Here is a 16,081-nt window from a genome sequence, read left to right on the forward strand (position 1 = left end):
ACTAAAATTTAACAAAATAAATATGATTATTTTGTTTGATATAGTAAATCTTGATTTTTGTAAATTTACTAGTTTTATATTTTTAATCTTATTAATATTGTATTATTTATTTTATTTTGAATAGTATTGGAAAAAATTAAAGATAATAATGTGAATAATTTATTTTAAAAATAAAATTTTGAAAAATAATATCAATTAATTATCTATTTACTTATCCTATTTAACACTTTTTTTATTGAAAACTTATATTAAATAAAAACATATAGTTATCTGAAAATTTCCATTTTAAATGAAATGAAATTTTAAATAATTTATCAAATACACTCTTAATATTTTCGATAACCAAATATATGTGGATTACAAATAAAATAAAATAGATGAGGGATATAAAGATTAAAACTAAAAACTCTATACCTTAATGTTGATTTTCTTAAAATTTTATGCTTCACAAACTATGTTACATCCAATACAGTTGGATAATATTATTAGTATATCACAATAATTATATGTATGAAAGAAATAAATAAATAAATAAGATATATATATTTTAAAAATAAATGATTTTCTATCAAAGTCGTAGTTTTTATAAGAGGATGATCATTAAAAGATATTTTTAAATATATTCTATAAAATTAGTTTTATTATGTTATTTAATTGTAAAATGATTCTCTTTATTTTTTTTAAAGTAGTGTCACTAAGCCAAGTGATAACTCAAGTAGTAATGTTATAATAACTAGAATTTCTTCCAAAAAATTCATTTTAAATATAAATTTTATTTCGAGAAGCAATGAATTTTTAAATGATTTTTTTCTTTTGTAGTTTTAGGGGTTTTATTTTTTCATTTTTTTTTGTTTTGGAGGATTTGATAAATTAGAAATATATATTTTATAAAAATTTGATTTAATTGATTTTAATTTAATTAATTGATTTTATTTTTACTTTTATCAATTAATTTGGTGTCACTTCATGTGTAAATTTTACATGTAATATAGATTTAGATGCAAAATTAAAATTAAAATTAAAATTAAAATTCTAGCTCCTTTCAAAATTATTAATTTAATTTAAGTTTTTAATTAAATGAAAATTTGTATTTTAGTCCCTTACAAAAATTAGTTATTTAATTTAAATTCTTAACTCATAGCTCTAAAATATTTTTTAATTTTTCCCTTAATCAATATAAAAATTCTGATATCGTCCTTAACCTAAATTGTTTACCAACCCAAAAAATGAAAAAGAAAAAAGCGCCTTATAATTATGATATTCAAAAGTCAAAATGTTACAATTGATAAAGCAAATCTCTGGTAGAGATTGCAACAGCCAGCTTATAATGACAACATTACGAAGCAACAAAATTCAATACACAAAAGAGGTTGAATACAGAAGATAAAATTATAGAAAATGGGGAGAAAGAAGTGAAATTTTAGTAACCAGTAGGGGTGGATTGAGGTTGGGGAGTGTAGAAGAAAGGCCCCACAGAGTACAATTTCATTTTCTTCTCCTTTAGAACACGGAAAGCAGAAAGAAGAGCACCATCGATGCCTCTGTTGACATTGGTGGGAACATTGCAGCTCTTCAACGGAGAGCTGTGAAGATAAGCCTGGCATTCTCTAACCTTTAATTTCTCAAGGCCACTTAATTTATTAGATAGTGGAGCAATGAAGTAACCTCTTTCATCAGTTGCTTCGCTGCAAATGGAAACACTTTTCTCCACTCCATCCTCATCAACTGCTTTACATGTTATCTTTGCTGAAGCACCTGTTCATATATGAATCCAGTTCAACTCAAATCTTCTTAAATTAGAAAAAATAAATTCATATACATAATGAACAAAAGGGATTATCATGAAAACACTTGTTGTTGTTGTTGTCTAACTAAACCTTACCTTGAACCGGAGAATACTCGGAATCTGATTTACATAAAACAAGGCCTTGAACACCTATGGTGAGACGATTTTCCTTTTCTTCTTTTTGTGTGCCATGGTAAGGCTTTTCTTTTTCTTCTACTTTTTCCTCAGGTTTTGGCGTGTAGATATCTTCTTTAGTGCCATAAATAGGGTTTGCTTGGGGGCTGTCAGCTGGTATTCCATCAAAACCATATTTAGATGAATCATCATAACCAGCGGAAGCAATGACTAGCAACGACAACACAAGTAATGAGAAAGGCAAGGAGAGACGAGAGAGAGCCATGATCATCTGACTATTCGTGCCAACTCTGCAATGTAATAAATCAGACGAAGAGATGAAGAATATTAGGGGCTCCCATTGCATTTTATAGGGAAATACTGATAGATATATTTTTATTAAGATTAGGACAGAAACCAATTTAAAACTAAACGTAGAAATGAAATTGGGTGCACGATCCATCCATGGAGTGCCACTATCTAATTCTCTCTCATGTATACGACTGGTCTTTTTTTCCTTTTGGTGTCACCCCAATAAACGAAATATCATCTACATTGTTTTATCGGTGAATTTTCTCTCTTCAAACTTTCTCAAGGTCATTTTTGCAAACAACCTAAAGGAGCATGTGGTTGATATTTAATAACCAAAGTTTAAATCCTTACAATAACATTCCTTCCCCTAATTTATGATGTGCCAAAAAATGTTAACAAAAGTATCATTTTCAACTTCCTTAATGTACCAGATCATTTTCTTGAACATGGCAGGGATGACCATTGAAGCCCACCAATGGCCCCGCTGGCTGTATGCACCGGAGTACGGGTTTTAATCCAATTGAGCCAATACCGTGCTCTTTTGGGGTCTTTTAACGAAATTTTTTATTCAAATTAATTCTTAAAATCTGACCTTTTTTCTTTCTAAATATTTATTGTCGACGGCAAGATTCTTTTGAATTCTCTACTCTAATCTTACCATCCATGTACGTCGAAATTAAGGATTTTTGAGCACGTTCATTTTAGCCTGCACTTAAATGGCTTAGGGTTTCTCCAAGACAAGCTCAAAGCCTTAACCAAAATTAGGCCCATGAAAAAATTGAAGTCTCAACCCGGTCCAAACAGGAAGAAGAAAACAAAGTAGCAGCGGTTCCAAACCCTAGGGTTAAGGAGTTAAAACTCTTATAAAACTGCCGCTATCACTTGTTTCTTATCCTTCTCCGCTACCTAAGACATAGAGAGAGAGAGAAACACAGTGAGGGAGAAATGGTTTCTCTGAAGCTACAGAAGCGGCTCTCCGCGAGCGTTCTAAAGTGTGGAAAAGGAAAGGTTTGGCTCGATCCTAATGAAGTCAACGAGATCTCTATGGCAAACTCCCGTACGTCTTCCTCTTCTCTCCTTCTTTTCATTCTCCCAACATCTTCCACTTTCCTTATATCTGTTTTAAGTGCTATTTGGCCTTGGTTTTGAATCGTTTGTTGCCAATTAAATGGTGGATATGAAGCTCACAGCATGTTTGTATAAGCAGCTGGTGGTAAAATGAAAGCTGAAAAGCTAAAGTTTCAATTTTTTTAGGAATCGGATCCATAACAACTTCGGTAATTCAAATCTCAATTAAAGCGCGTTCCTTTTTATGGTTTTTCTAGTAATTTATAAACGCAGAGTTTCGTGTAGCTAGCGCGTATGCGCCTAGGTTATGTAGACGTAGGTTTGTGATTATGCAATTGTTAATTTTTTTACAGTATCCAATTTCTTGTTAGAAAAAAATATCACTCTTTTTATTAAAACGCATCCTCTGGTGAATACATCACTCAATTTTGGGGGTTACTGAGAAAAACCGAAAGTTTCCTTTCTTTTTCATCTTTCTGTGCAGGGATTATGAATGCTATTGAAGCAGTATCAATTTTGCCTTTTCCAAGTGAAAGTTACTTTAATTGAACAAAAATTTACTTTCTTGTTTGTTGTAGTTCATATAGTATATATTACTCAACTCTAAAATAATTGATTGCAAGTTCAAAATTTATACAACCTTCTGTTCATAAGAGAATATAACATCCACACATTAATGTTATGTTAGGGTATTGTTTTTTCTTTAGCAAAAAGAAGTTTTTTATTTTTTGCTATTGCTTAATTTTCTTCATTTTCGTACATGAATTGGAACCTGCAGGCCAGAACATAAGGAAGTTGGTTAAAGATGGTTTTATCATCAGGAAGCCAACCAAGATTCACTCTCGATCTCGTGCTCGTCGCATGAAGGAAGCCAAGAGAAAGGGACGTCACTCTGGATATGGTTGGTTATCTTAATTATGATTGTGGCATTAAATGGACTTGGTTACATGCTTGCACATTAAGTACAATGTTGAATTATTAGTATATTGTTGAATGCTCATGTTTTTGGCGTTAGGATGTCCAAAACATACTAAAAAAAGTATGGAATGATGTATAATTTAGATTTTTATCCTGCTAGGAATCTATTGTTAGCTATCAGAAAGTACATGTATGTATTGAATTTTATTAGTTGGGTGCTAAGTCTTATGTTGATTCTAGGTAAGCGCAAGGGTACAAGGGAGGCAAGGTTGCCCACAAAGATCTTGTGGATGAGAAGGATGCGTGTACTTAGACGCCTACTCCGCAAGTACAGGGAATCAAAGAAGATTGACAAGCACATGTACCATGACATGTACATGAAAGTCAAGGGTAATGTGTTTAAGAACAAGAGAGTCCTCATGGAGAGCATCCACAAATCCAAGGCTGAGAAGGCCAGAGAAAAGACATTGGCTGACCAGTTTGAAGCTAAGAGGGCTAAGAATAAGGCAAGCAGGGAAAGGAAACATGCTAGGAGGGAGGAGCGATTGGCCCAGGTAAGAACTTTTGTATGGTGCAGTGTTTCTGGTATGCACTACAGCGGGCAAAATGTCAATAATGTTGAGTAGATTACTTATATGGCTGGAGTTCTTTTCTTCAGGGACCTGGAGGAGTAGAGAAGCCAGTTGCAGCACCACCTGCCGCCACTGCTCAACCAGCTGGGTAAGTATATCTTCGATATTCTACTTATTTTCCTAAAAGGATCAGTGTTCAAGTGATTAATTTCTCTCATGTTTCTTATTCAGTGGTTCCAAGAAGTCCAAGAAGTAAGGAGGTGATCTAGCGAAGAAGTGTGAGCCATGAATTTAGAGAGAAACATGTTCAAGTAGTTTTTTTGTCGAGCCAGTCTGCTGTTTTTGGCCAATATGAACTTGTTTAAGTTGGATTAAGGTTTCATGATTTTGTTCTCAGTTTCCATGCTGTTTTGTTTACTTTTTAGTGACATTTATTTATTTTTGCTATGGTTTCATTGAATTCTAAATACCATCGTTTCATCGACTGCTTAATGCTTGCCTGTCGCTTCCGAAACAACCACGCAATTTTTTATCGTTTACAAACTGAGGAAGATGGGTTACAACCTCGAAACCGTACAACAATTCTATCATTCCAATTGTTGCTACATCGGCAACCAATTAATTCATAACATGTCAAGGAAAGAAAAAGAAAATGCCGCTTCTAGCTCGCTACTTATAGCTCTTTTTTATGAATAAAAATAAGACTATTATAGAAGTTTCTTTAATCAGCAATCATCCCTTCAAATGATATGAAAATAAGAAAATAGTGTAAGTCGTATTTCTCTCATTGTAACTCTAAAGACTTCTTTGGTATCGTGCATTGGGATTGGATGAGATAGCTCGATGACCGTGATCTCTTAATATAGGTTTTTGTCCACTCAGATCTGCACTTCCATGATATGCTCTAACTTGCGATGAAGCTTGATGGATAGCTGAATCATCGGGATTGCTGCAGATCCCAAGTTTGACAAGGAATGTTACTGTGCAACCTTTGTCAAGGCCCTCACTCTCAATCCATATGTGGCCTCCCATCAAATTTACAAACCTGAATTCAAACATTTAAGAACAAAGGTCATTTTGATTATAAGAGAAACAGGCAAATCTTCCCATGCGAGGGAATTGAATGTTTCTAATTTTACCTTCTACAAATGGCAAGTCCAAGCCCCGCACCACTGCTATTTCCACTTCGAGGCTGTGCAAATTTGGTAAAGAGAATTGGTATATCTTGTGGGAGAACACCACAGCCTGAATCCTTAACCTGCAAGACCAGATGATAGGATCAACAGGAACATCACGTAGTAAGCTAGAAAAGATCCACACAATCTACACAAGGAGAACACGATGATAGTAATTCATTGGATTGTAAGTAATAAACAAACAACAGGTGATGCCTTCAATGTAAATCCTAACTGGCATGATTTGAATTGAAATTTAAAGCATTGGATAGCAACAGACAATCTAGAGATGCCTTTGAGATCGTACTGTCAAAACCTAAATAGGAGTAAACTGAAATGAAAAAAAAGTTAAATGAAGCAATTGAGAACCTGCACTCTTAGATAGAAGTGGCCTTCGGTAGACACCGGGTAAAATTCTGGAGGTCGCCAGTCTCTTAAAGCCTCCGGTTTTGCAACAGAAGCTATAATTGAAATGTAACCCTCCTTTGTGAACTTCACAGCATTACCCACAACATTTAGAATAGTTTGCATAAGCCGTTTCTCATCACCAATAGCAAACATCGGCAAATCAGGTGCCAGAATCATAGTCATAGATAGCTTCTTTACAGACGCGATTGGCTTTATCAGATTAATGACCTAAAATACAAAAATATCAACATTAATACCTAAGTTGAACTGCAAAAGCGAAATTATTTCCATCTCATTCATTAAAAAGAAAAGTGCAATATCCCAATTAACTACCTCTCTGAAGATTCCATGAAGATCGAACATTCCAAAGTCTAGTTCTAGGTTATTATCTTCAAGTCTAGAAAGATCCAGAACATCATTAATTAGTGTCGCCAAAAGGTTGCTACTCTTTAGCACTGTCTCAATCATAACTCTTTGCTCTGGGGTTAGCTCGGTCTCCAGAAGAAGGGAACACAATGCAATAATTGCATGCATTGGTGTGCGCATTTCATGGTTCATTACAGCAAGGAAATCATTCCGTGCATGAATTGCCTTCTCAGCCTCTTGACGAGCCAAGTCTAAATCAACATTTTGCTCCATGAGCTGATCACGGGCCCGCATAGATTCCTCCAGAATAGCCGCATGAGAGAGAGCAACAGCAACCTATACAAACACTACCATAAGTTCAGCACTGGAGCCATGTTAAGAATCAAAGGCTCATAAATCACAGTAAGTAAAATGAGCCAATGAAAGAAAGCACATAAATCATAAGATGACCTGGTCTGCCACAACTTCAACAAGTTCCAATTCATGGTCTCGCCATTTTCTGGCACTGTCAGTGGGGAGAATAAGAACCATGACTGCATAGTTTTTTGCAGATAGATCAGGCCAGTCATTAATTTGGAAATTTGAGAGATGCAAAAGGGGAACCCGAACAGCAACAACTTCTGGCGGCACATATCTTCCCACTAGTGGTCTGATCCTAGCTAGAGGGCAGTTATAGGGTATACGCACTGCTCGGGCACTATTGAAGACTTCATTGACGATAGGAAGATTTATTTGCACGGTAGATCCAACTTGTATTTGGTAGTTTAGAGTATGGGAAAGTTGCAGATTCATACCGGTCCTCGATGGCATCCACAACGCACATTCCTCCAGGCCCAAGGTCCTACCTAATTCAACAAGGGTAGTCTTTAATATCGTATGCCTGTCAAGCGTGCTTCTAATTTCATGTGTTAGCATCCTTACATGCCTTCCAGTTTCTTCTTGAGTGAGAATAAGGCCCATTTCCCTGTCAAGCTGTTCAGCCTTGTTCCTCAGAAATAATTCGCGAGTTTTAACACTCAACAAATCAGGAATAATGTGCACAAGCATCAAAGCAGTTGCACATGATACAATAGCACATGCAACCTTCGCAACAGTCATCACCACAGCAACAGCTTTAGTGTGCATAGTGAATGTCCACAAGTTTATAAAGTGGGTTGCTCCACAAAGAATGATAAAAGCACCAAATTGCATAAGCACCCATCGATATGGGAAGAATGCAGATTTTTTAACAAAATAGATAAGCTCTAGAGGAATTGAGAAATAAGCAAGGGCGATTAAGACATCCGATATATACTGATATTTAACCAGCAGTTCATCAGGTGGCCACTGAGAATCGATACAATAACAAGCCTCCATAACGTGACAACAATAGCTCTAAATCTGAAAAGAAAATCGAGGAGGAAAAAATAAGATTATATAACTTCCAATTCAATAAAGTCAATGAGAAGTTTGTTCTGCTCACAAATATCCTGCAGATCTGCTTAATTTGTTAGGATGTCTACCGAAATTTCATATATCCGTATTTAGACAGAATATATCACTCTTAAAATTTCCTATGAGGACATTAGCATAAGATCCATTACAACTTTTTTATAAAAACTATATACTATTTCCATAAATATTCACCGTCATCTTCTCCATCCTTATCCGTGAAATAAAAAGGGGGGGGGGGGGGGGAAGAAGTGTTCCTAAAAGTTTGCATAGCTAATCAGTAACCGCATCACTAAATTAATGATATGAAAGCAAAACTAGAGAAAAACTATTTTGTCTAATGCAAATATTATCCCTCTAATCAAACACGGTTTAAGAACTACTCAAACCACGCAAAAAAAAAGCATATAAAGCCTGAAACCCATTCACCTTGGATTTAATATATCAAAACATAGTTCATCTTAAACAAATAAATAAATAAATAAATCTCAAAAACTTAATCTACGATTAAATATGACTAAAGAAATAAGAAGAAAATGGAATACCAAGCTAGTGAAGACAGAAAAGGAGGATTGAGGGCGAGAGATTAGTTGCAGAGGTAAGGCGCGTGATCCAAGCCGTCCATGCGACGAGAGAGCTGTCCCTTTATCCTTCCCACCTTTCTTTGATGTTATCAAAGCTGAGTTGCAAGTTGCAACTGGGAGAGAAAGAAGGGGGAAGGAAGGTGGACAAATTAGTAAAGTGGAAGGAGGCGGAAAGCCAATGCCTAAAAGGCCAAAGCCAAGGCAAAAGTTTCACGAATCACGGACAGAGAAGACGACGCACGAATTCAAAGGGAGGTTTTGCACGTGCAGTTAGTGATTTGGATTTTTCTCTTTTTTTCTTTTAGTATTTTATAGTTTGGTTTTTGTTAAAATATATGGTCAATCTTTTTCTTTCGAACAGGAAATGTTACAATCTAAGAAAATTGTATGAATGTTTATGGGAAAAACATTTTATTCTCCAAATATCAAGAAGAATGCAAATATCATGGATACAAAATTATATTATTGGGTTTTCTGTGGCCAAAAGAGATTCGGATAAGTATATTAGATTCGACAACAATAATTTGTGCTTTCTAAGTAGTTTGTAAAAACTTATAAAATATTAAATCTTCTATATTAGATATAGACAAAAACATGTTGACTCGGACTCAAGTAATCGAGTCACCATGAACTCAAGAAAATCAAGTCACTAATGGCATGAGAAAACTACAAATCCTCACCGCGTTGGGAAGACCTCCCTGATGATATGGGTATAGGGCCAAACCCTAGGCCAACAATAAGGTATTAAAGGTAATGTGGCATAGTCTGACATTGTTGTGTCACAATATTGTCATGACAACCCACTTGATGGCCTAGATAAGGCCCAAGCCTTGCAATGAGAGCTCTCCAATGGTGAGTCTAGATGGGAAAACATCACGCGAGCAACAAACAAACAACATGGTGGTGAATCATAAGCAGGTGAGATCGAGAGGGATGGTGATCCTATACAACAAGATGAGGTAATGAGGAAGTGTGAACCAATTGTGCTTAAAGAATGCTATGAGATAGCCCCGGGTGCTAATAAAAATGTCCTTGTTAAAACATTTTAATATTCCATGGGAGAAAGCTATAAAAGTTATTATGCTTTTTAAGGGGTAGTGATAGGTGTCAACTCTCTACCTCCCTCTCACATTGTCTAGTTAGTGGGATTTTTTTGGTGCAAGTGAGCTACTCTATGGCTCGCGAGGGGCCATGGTGTCTAAACATCGAGCAAGTGGAATACTCGTTGTCTTTTTGGGAGGACAATTTAGGGCCTACTTATCATGCAATGTGCGAAAAGCTTTATTGGGCTAGAAATGACTCTTGGTAATGGCCAACGATTGAATGGCACTTTGTGTTACGACACTTGAAATGTGTCAAGCGAGCTTGGTATTGGGTTCCACCAAGCCTTGAGAAAAAATACATTGCAACTTAAATCAAAGCGAGCTTGGTCTGAGTGCCTAATGCGCATTGGGAGTCAATGTTTTCCATTAAGTTAAGCAATTGGATTTGAATGGCCTACTGAGGTCGAACCGAGTGATAGGCCTTTGAGACATCAATAAGACATTAATGGGAACTGAGATAGTCCATAGAAAATGGGACATGAGAAGGCTAACCATGGCTAAAGATAATCATTATGCTGCGCGGAATCATGTTATTTCAAGTTAAGGAACAAGCAATCTGTGACACAATGGCAATAGAAAGGGTGGAGGGTAGGGAAGGACAAATGAAGGGAAAGAAAGAATGATACATGGGGAGGGGGAGATGATGGTAAATAAGAGAGTTAGGGTTGCTACTGAAGATAGCATTGGTTGTTGGATCTAGTGCCCTAAGTATAATATTTTTGTCCTCACATGGTTTTTGCACGCAAAGCAAAATGGAAACAAATGTTGCTCACTGGTTGTCTAATGTTTAATTAATATTAAGCGGTATTACGTGGTCGAATCGTAATACAACAAGATAAATTATATTAGTAGGCGAACCTAAACATGTCCTTAGTCTGATCGGAAATGAGTAAACCGATTGAAAGACTAATATGTGTCATCTATAAAGTCTAATTGGGGAGATATTTTGTCTTGGGCATCAAACCTGATATTTGATGAGCTCATCCTTGTTATTGATATTTACATGAAATACATGACTAACATGTTTGTTGAGGTTATGTGTGTTAGGCTAATGGCCAAATTGCTTTGGATGTATTATTGTATGTTTACTATAAATGTAAATGAATGGTAAGTAAATTTTCTGTTATACGAACTTACTAAGCACTAAGTGTTTATTCAATTGTATTTCCTCTGTTTTATAGTTCTCGGAGGCTCATTGGGTTGGAAGCTTGGCGGAGATCACTCACACTATCCATCGGCCCATTTTCGGTACAAGTATGAAACTAATTTTGTTTGTAATGGCATTTATAGGTTAACTTGGCAATTGATGGCATATACATATTTTGGTTGTAAATAGCCATTTAAAGGAATATGTTTGGTATGTTTTGATGTGTAAATAGTCTTAATATACTTTATGTGTGTTTGAAATGGTTAAACAATGGTAAGTATATGGATGAATGGATCAAGATAGCATTTTTGGTAAAATATGCATATATGTGAATTTGATCAATTAGGTAAGATAAAGTTTATGAATACATGTAATGAAAATATCATGTATATGACTTGGTTTTGGTTTGATTCAAGTGTCTTGTATTGGATTGGGAATGTGTTTAAGTGTTGATGTAGGTGGAAGACAAGATTGGGTGAGAAATAGGGCTTAGAAATGGCCTTATTTTGTCCACACGGGCAGAGACATGGGCGTGTGTTTCAGCCATGTGTGACACACGGCCTAGCACATGGGCATGTGTTTTGGTCATGTGTCCCTTGCATCTTAAAATTTCAAAACAGAATGCTCAGAATTAATTACACGGCCTGGCACACAGGCATGTGACTTGGCCGTGTGACCCCTGCACTTAAAAATATTACAAGTCAGAGAGTTACATAGGCTGGAGACACGGTTGTGTGCCCTACTTCAAATACCACATGGCCTAAGACATGAGTGTGTCACTTAGCCGTGTGAACCACACGACCTGACCACACGGGCATGTGACCCTTGCATCTTGGAAAATTTTGAAATTTCGCGAAAAATTCTCTAAGTTTTCGATTTAGTCCCGATTTGTTTCTAATGTATGTTTTGGGTCTCCAGGGCTTTCATAAGGGACTTTATTAATAATATCTGACATGTGTACAGCCCATTTTGACCCGGGCCCAACAAAATAAACAAAAGCCCAAACCCAAACAAAACAAAATAACAATTACAACTGGCCCAAAAAAAAAAGCAAGCCCGATAAGCCCAAAAATTAAACACAATCAGGAAACCCTAGGGTTCCCTGCCTTGCCTTGCGCCATTGCTACCCCATGTGCACCTTCAGTGCGCACCACGCCCAAGGTCTGCCACCGCCAGCCAGCCTTGCACCAAAATGGCAAGCCACTCCTCTGCCTTCGCCAAAGACCTGCAAACAAGCAAAAAAAGAAGCAACATCAGAGCAAAAAAGTAGCAGCAATCAACAGTGGCATCTTTTTTATTATTATTTTCGGCTATAAAGGCCATATGAAACAAATGTAAAAGGGGGCTGAAACTGATTGAAAAAAAAAACATTGATGAATCAATAAAAAAAATCGAAAATTTGAAGAAAAGGTTTTCTTCTTTCCTCTTCTTCATTCTATCTCCCGATTTACTTCTTTCTTTTTCGTTTTTTAGCATATATATATATATATATATATATATATATAAATAAAAAGAAGAAAAGATGAAGAGTTCTTACCTTGGAGCCGTCGAAGCTCTTCTTTGCTCCGTCCAAATCGGTGTTGAAGAAGAGAAGCTTCAAGCGGCGGAGAGAAAAAAGGGGGAAACCCTTAGGGTTTCTCTTGTTCTTATTATTATTATTATTTTGCTGATACAGACTGATTTTTTCCCTTTCTTTTTGAGTCTTAAAGCAACTGTGAAACGACATCGTTTGTGGCTTGCTTCAGTAGCCTCAAAACGACGTCGTATAAGGCTCAGACCCGATGACCCGATCCGCTTGCAGCTTGACCCAAGCTTTTTGGTATGGGGAGGGTTATTTATGCTGCAGGTCCTTATTATTTTGCACCATGATTCAATCTCGTCCTTTCTTTTCTATTTATGTCAAGATTTGCTACTAAATTTCTATTTAATTCTAAATCGATCCTCTGTTTTATTATTTTTATTAGTTTACTACTAGTTTTACTTTACTGTTACTATTATTATTATTTAGCATTATTAACCTAAATAACCTTTTATATACGTAATCATATTTTATGACATGTTATTACTTTGAGCTTTTACTTATCATATATTATCATTTAATTTTATAATGTATCATTCAATTATTTATTATTAATATAATGTAATATGTATACTTTAATGGTTACTTTGTAGTATATTCTTAAGATTCACTTATATACATTTTATGCTTTAAAGATTTATACAACAATATTTTTATATGATACACCTATATATAATATTATTAATATTTACTTTTATTTTATGTATATATCATTTATTTTCATATCATTAACTTTAAGTTGTCTTTTAAATTTATTTATATGTTTTAAACCAATTTCATTTTCTAATCGTATATAATTTATATTTCATAATTTATTGTTGATTTCCTATTATATCTTTGTTATTTATTTCCATATACATATAATTTATTACTGGGGATTTCAAATATTTTTGTTTCCCTAATTAACTTTTAATTCATTTACCTTGCCAATATGAATGTTAATATTTGCTTAATGTGGAATATGATTGTTTTTTTTTTTTTGCTTATGGCATAATTTATTCGTATGTGTTAATGATTCTTTGTAACTCACTAATGTATATTTTAGTTTGTAAATTAGCATTTTCCGATGTGCAATGTTATTTCATCATTTTTTATTCATTCAAAAGATTACAAGCAAAGAAGGGTCACGCGGTCGTGTCCCAACTTGTGTGTCCACCTGTGTGTATATTCGAAATAAGGTCATGTGCTAGACCGTGCAACTCATTGACTTGATACACACGGTCGTGTCTCAAACCGTATGCCAGACCGTGTGAAACTTGCACCTAAAATAAAAAGCGACACACGGCCGTGTGACATCCCGTGTCCCAAGCCATATACTCCAAAATTAGCCTCTAAAACAAGCTATTACAAAACCAAACCTTGCCCAAAAAGCTACTCTATTTGAACACGCAATCAATGGACCCAAACACACCTCAAACATTCATAAACATACCAATTAAAACAACCTAAGTCTTCTAACCAATATGCCAATCAAAGGCACCTTATTTCATACCAAAACAAAATCAATTAAGAACAAAGTAATAATGCCACTTCTCAATCACAAAACTTAGGTAAAATAGCTACCTAATGTAAACCATTATCATCCCATATTACCATTCAAAATAAGCATACCAAAATAACCATTTACATATATAAATTTTAACATGTACAAGTCAACTATACCATATATGCATATAACCGTTTACAAAAGTAACCAAAACACAACAAAAGTATAAATGAAATTAAACCCTGTATATTAAGCCTTATACATGCTATTTATAACCAAAGCCAAAATATTTAAAAACTACCAAGGTGATTTCAAGATAGTGTGATAAGACTCCGATAGGGTTCCAACTGATCGAGCTTCCAATAGACTACAAATCTGATAGGGTTCCAACTGATCGAGCTTCCAATAGACTACAAAACAGAAGAAATACAACTATGTAAGCATTAATTGCTTGGTAAGCTCGCTTAAGATTAACTTCAACTTACAGAACATCAATTGATAAACCATTCACCCAAGTTCATTTCAACATTTAAACATTATACCTTCCTATCCACCATAATCCACATGGTTAATAACCAACATATAAACATAATATCTATGTGATATAGCATATAATAGGAAATGAATTTCCATAATTCATCTTTTCCATCACATGATAAAAACTAACCATTAACATTTCATAAAGTCATGAACAACAGATAATTGTAAACATGACTTTCTTCAACTTTTACTTACCTGTTGAGCTTAATAGAATCACAACGGTTATCTGATTCACAACACTGGCACGAAGCCTGCTAGGCTCAAGGCCTGAATTGTTACACCGACACGAAGCCTACTAGGTTCAAAACCCAATACATGTCTCCAATATAACTCAATTTCCATCAATCAACAAAATTGTAAACACAACCACCATGAATAATTGAATAGAACAATTAGCTAAGAATTTAATATAAAAATTTGTATAATACGAGCTTACCTCGATAACTATGGTTGCAAAAACAGAGTCGAATGCTAGTCCAAAGCTTTAGTTTTTCCCCGATTTAAGTCCGATTGTTGCGTATCTTGATCTAAATAATATTTCATTTAATTAAGTACTTCAAATAACTTCAAACATTCAATTCAAACCTATAATCCAAATTAATCAAAAATTACAAATTACTCCTAATATTTTAATCTTTATACAATTTAGTCCATTGGTTTATAACTTGCAAATTTACCATTTTTAATTAAAACACATATTAATCATTTTCCCTCTAGGTTTATATTAACCCACATTCTCCCCAAATTCACAAAATATACATGGAAATTTACCATTTTAACAAACAAATCTCAAAACCTTAAATTCATTAAAAATCTTATAACCAAACATGTTGATTTAACAATCAAATTTAACTATCTATCAATTAACTTCCCAAATACATAAAATGCATCCATAGCAAGTCCCTCAACCATTAACAACTTAACAAAATAACCCCCGGGCTAACTAGATTAAGCTAAAACAAGCTCGAAAACATAAAAATCACTAAAAACGGGACTTGAATACATACCATGCAAATTGATTTAAGCTTGTCGGAACCTAAAGCTAAACAATGGTGTTTTTTGTTGTTGTTAAATTCGGTGGAGAAGAAACAATTAGAAATATGGCATTGGTTTGTTTTATTTAGATTAAACTTTATTTATTTATTCACTATTTTACCCTTAGTTAATAACTTACAAAATGACAAAAAAATTAAACTCATAATGGTACATTAACTTTTCATATGGTATAAATATAATCTAAGTCCATTAACTTTCATTTCTATAGCCATTTAACCTATTTAACTAATAGAATCTCACTTTCACAACATTTACAATTTACTCATTTTTAATTAATTAACCATTTAAACTTCAAATTTTCTTAACAAAAATTTAATACGACTTTATAATAATCCTATAGACATTAACTAAACATTAAAATATTAACTCACTCGTCGGATTCGTGGTCCCGAAACCATTGCTTCTGACACCACTGAAATTGGATTGTTACACTAGG

At 34.6% G+C, this 16,081-nt stretch overlaps 3 protein-coding genes across 3 annotated transcripts; 1 reads left to right on the forward strand and 2 right to left on the reverse strand.

Annotated features, from left to right (window-relative positions):
* Window positions 1-1,227: 1,227 nt before the first annotated feature.
* LOC105803002 (protein SEED AND ROOT HAIR PROTECTIVE PROTEIN) lies at window positions 1,228-2,241 on the reverse strand. The gene is made up of 2 exons (XM_012634934.2): window positions 1,883-2,241; window positions 1,228-1,755 (listed from the first exon to the last, which is right to left on the reverse strand). The coding sequence occupies exons 1-2, from the start codon at window positions 2,190-2,192 to the stop codon at window positions 1,421-1,423; spliced, it is 645 nt and encodes a 214-aa protein (XP_012490388.2). The 5' UTR covers window positions 2,193-2,241; the 3' UTR covers window positions 1,228-1,420.
* An 851-nt stretch (window positions 2,242-3,092) lies between these two features.
* LOC105802998 (60S ribosomal protein L19-1) lies at window positions 3,093-5,262 on the forward strand. The gene is made up of 5 exons (XM_012634929.2): window positions 3,093-3,269; window positions 4,059-4,181; window positions 4,439-4,752; window positions 4,857-4,918; window positions 5,002-5,262. The coding sequence occupies exons 1-5, from the start codon at window positions 3,158-3,160 to the stop codon at window positions 5,024-5,026; spliced, it is 636 nt and encodes a 211-aa protein (XP_012490383.1). The 5' UTR covers window positions 3,093-3,157; the 3' UTR covers window positions 5,027-5,262.
* A 65-nt stretch (window positions 5,263-5,327) lies between these two features.
* LOC105802997 (ethylene response sensor 1) lies at window positions 5,328-8,992 on the reverse strand. The gene is made up of 6 exons (XM_012634928.2): window positions 8,696-8,992; window positions 7,170-8,099; window positions 6,687-7,055; window positions 6,315-6,581; window positions 5,910-6,028; window positions 5,328-5,815 (listed from the first exon to the last, which is right to left on the reverse strand). The coding sequence occupies exons 2-6, from the start codon at window positions 8,073-8,075 to the stop codon at window positions 5,566-5,568; spliced, it is 1,911 nt and encodes a 636-aa protein (XP_012490382.1). The 5' UTR covers window positions 8,076-8,099; window positions 8,696-8,992; the 3' UTR covers window positions 5,328-5,565.
* Between the last annotated feature and the right edge of the window lie 7,089 nt (window positions 8,993-16,081).

Source organism: Gossypium raimondii, chromosome 11, assembly GCF_025698545.1.
Source record: "Gossypium raimondii isolate GPD5lz chromosome 11, ASM2569854v1, whole genome shotgun sequence".
Classification (NCBI taxonomy): domain Eukaryota; kingdom Viridiplantae; phylum Streptophyta; class Magnoliopsida; order Malvales; family Malvaceae; genus Gossypium; species Gossypium raimondii.

What these genes read in the sequence shown, in the direction of transcription:
- LOC105803002 (XM_012634934.2), bottom strand. Translation starts at nt 2,192, where the DNA reads ATGATCATGGCTCTCTCTCGTCTCTCCTTGCCTTTCTCATTACTTGTG. An exon ending in CGAGTATTCTCCGGTTCAAG is followed by an intron (nt 1,756 to 1,882) that starts GTAAGGTTTAGT and finishes ATATATGAACAG; the next exon opens with GTGCTTCAGCAAAGATAACA.
- LOC105802997 (XM_012634928.2), bottom strand. Translation starts at nt 8,075, where the DNA reads ATGGAGGCTTGTTATTGTATCGATTCTCAGTGGCCACCTGATGAACTG. An exon ending in ACTTCTATCTAAGAGTGCAG is followed by an intron (nt 6,029 to 6,314) that starts GTTCTCAATTGC and finishes CTGGTCTTGCAG; the next exon opens with GTTAAGGATTCAGGCTGTGG. An exon ending in GGACTTGCCATTTGTAGAAG is followed by an intron (nt 5,816 to 5,909) that starts GTAAAATTAGAA and finishes GTTTGAATTCAG; the next exon opens with GTTTGTAAATTTGATGGGAG.
- LOC105802998 (XM_012634929.2), top strand. Translation starts at nt 3,158, where the DNA reads ATGGTTTCTCTGAAGCTACAGAAGCGGCTCTCCGCGAGCGTTCTAAAG. An exon ending in GATCTCTATGGCAAACTCCC is followed by an intron (nt 3,270 to 4,058) that starts GTACGTCTTCCT and finishes TGGAACCTGCAG; the next exon opens with GCCAGAACATAAGGAAGTTG. An exon ending in GGGAGGAGCGATTGGCCCAG is followed by an intron (nt 4,753 to 4,856) that starts GTAAGAACTTTT and finishes TCTTTTCTTCAG; the next exon opens with GGACCTGGAGGAGTAGAGAA.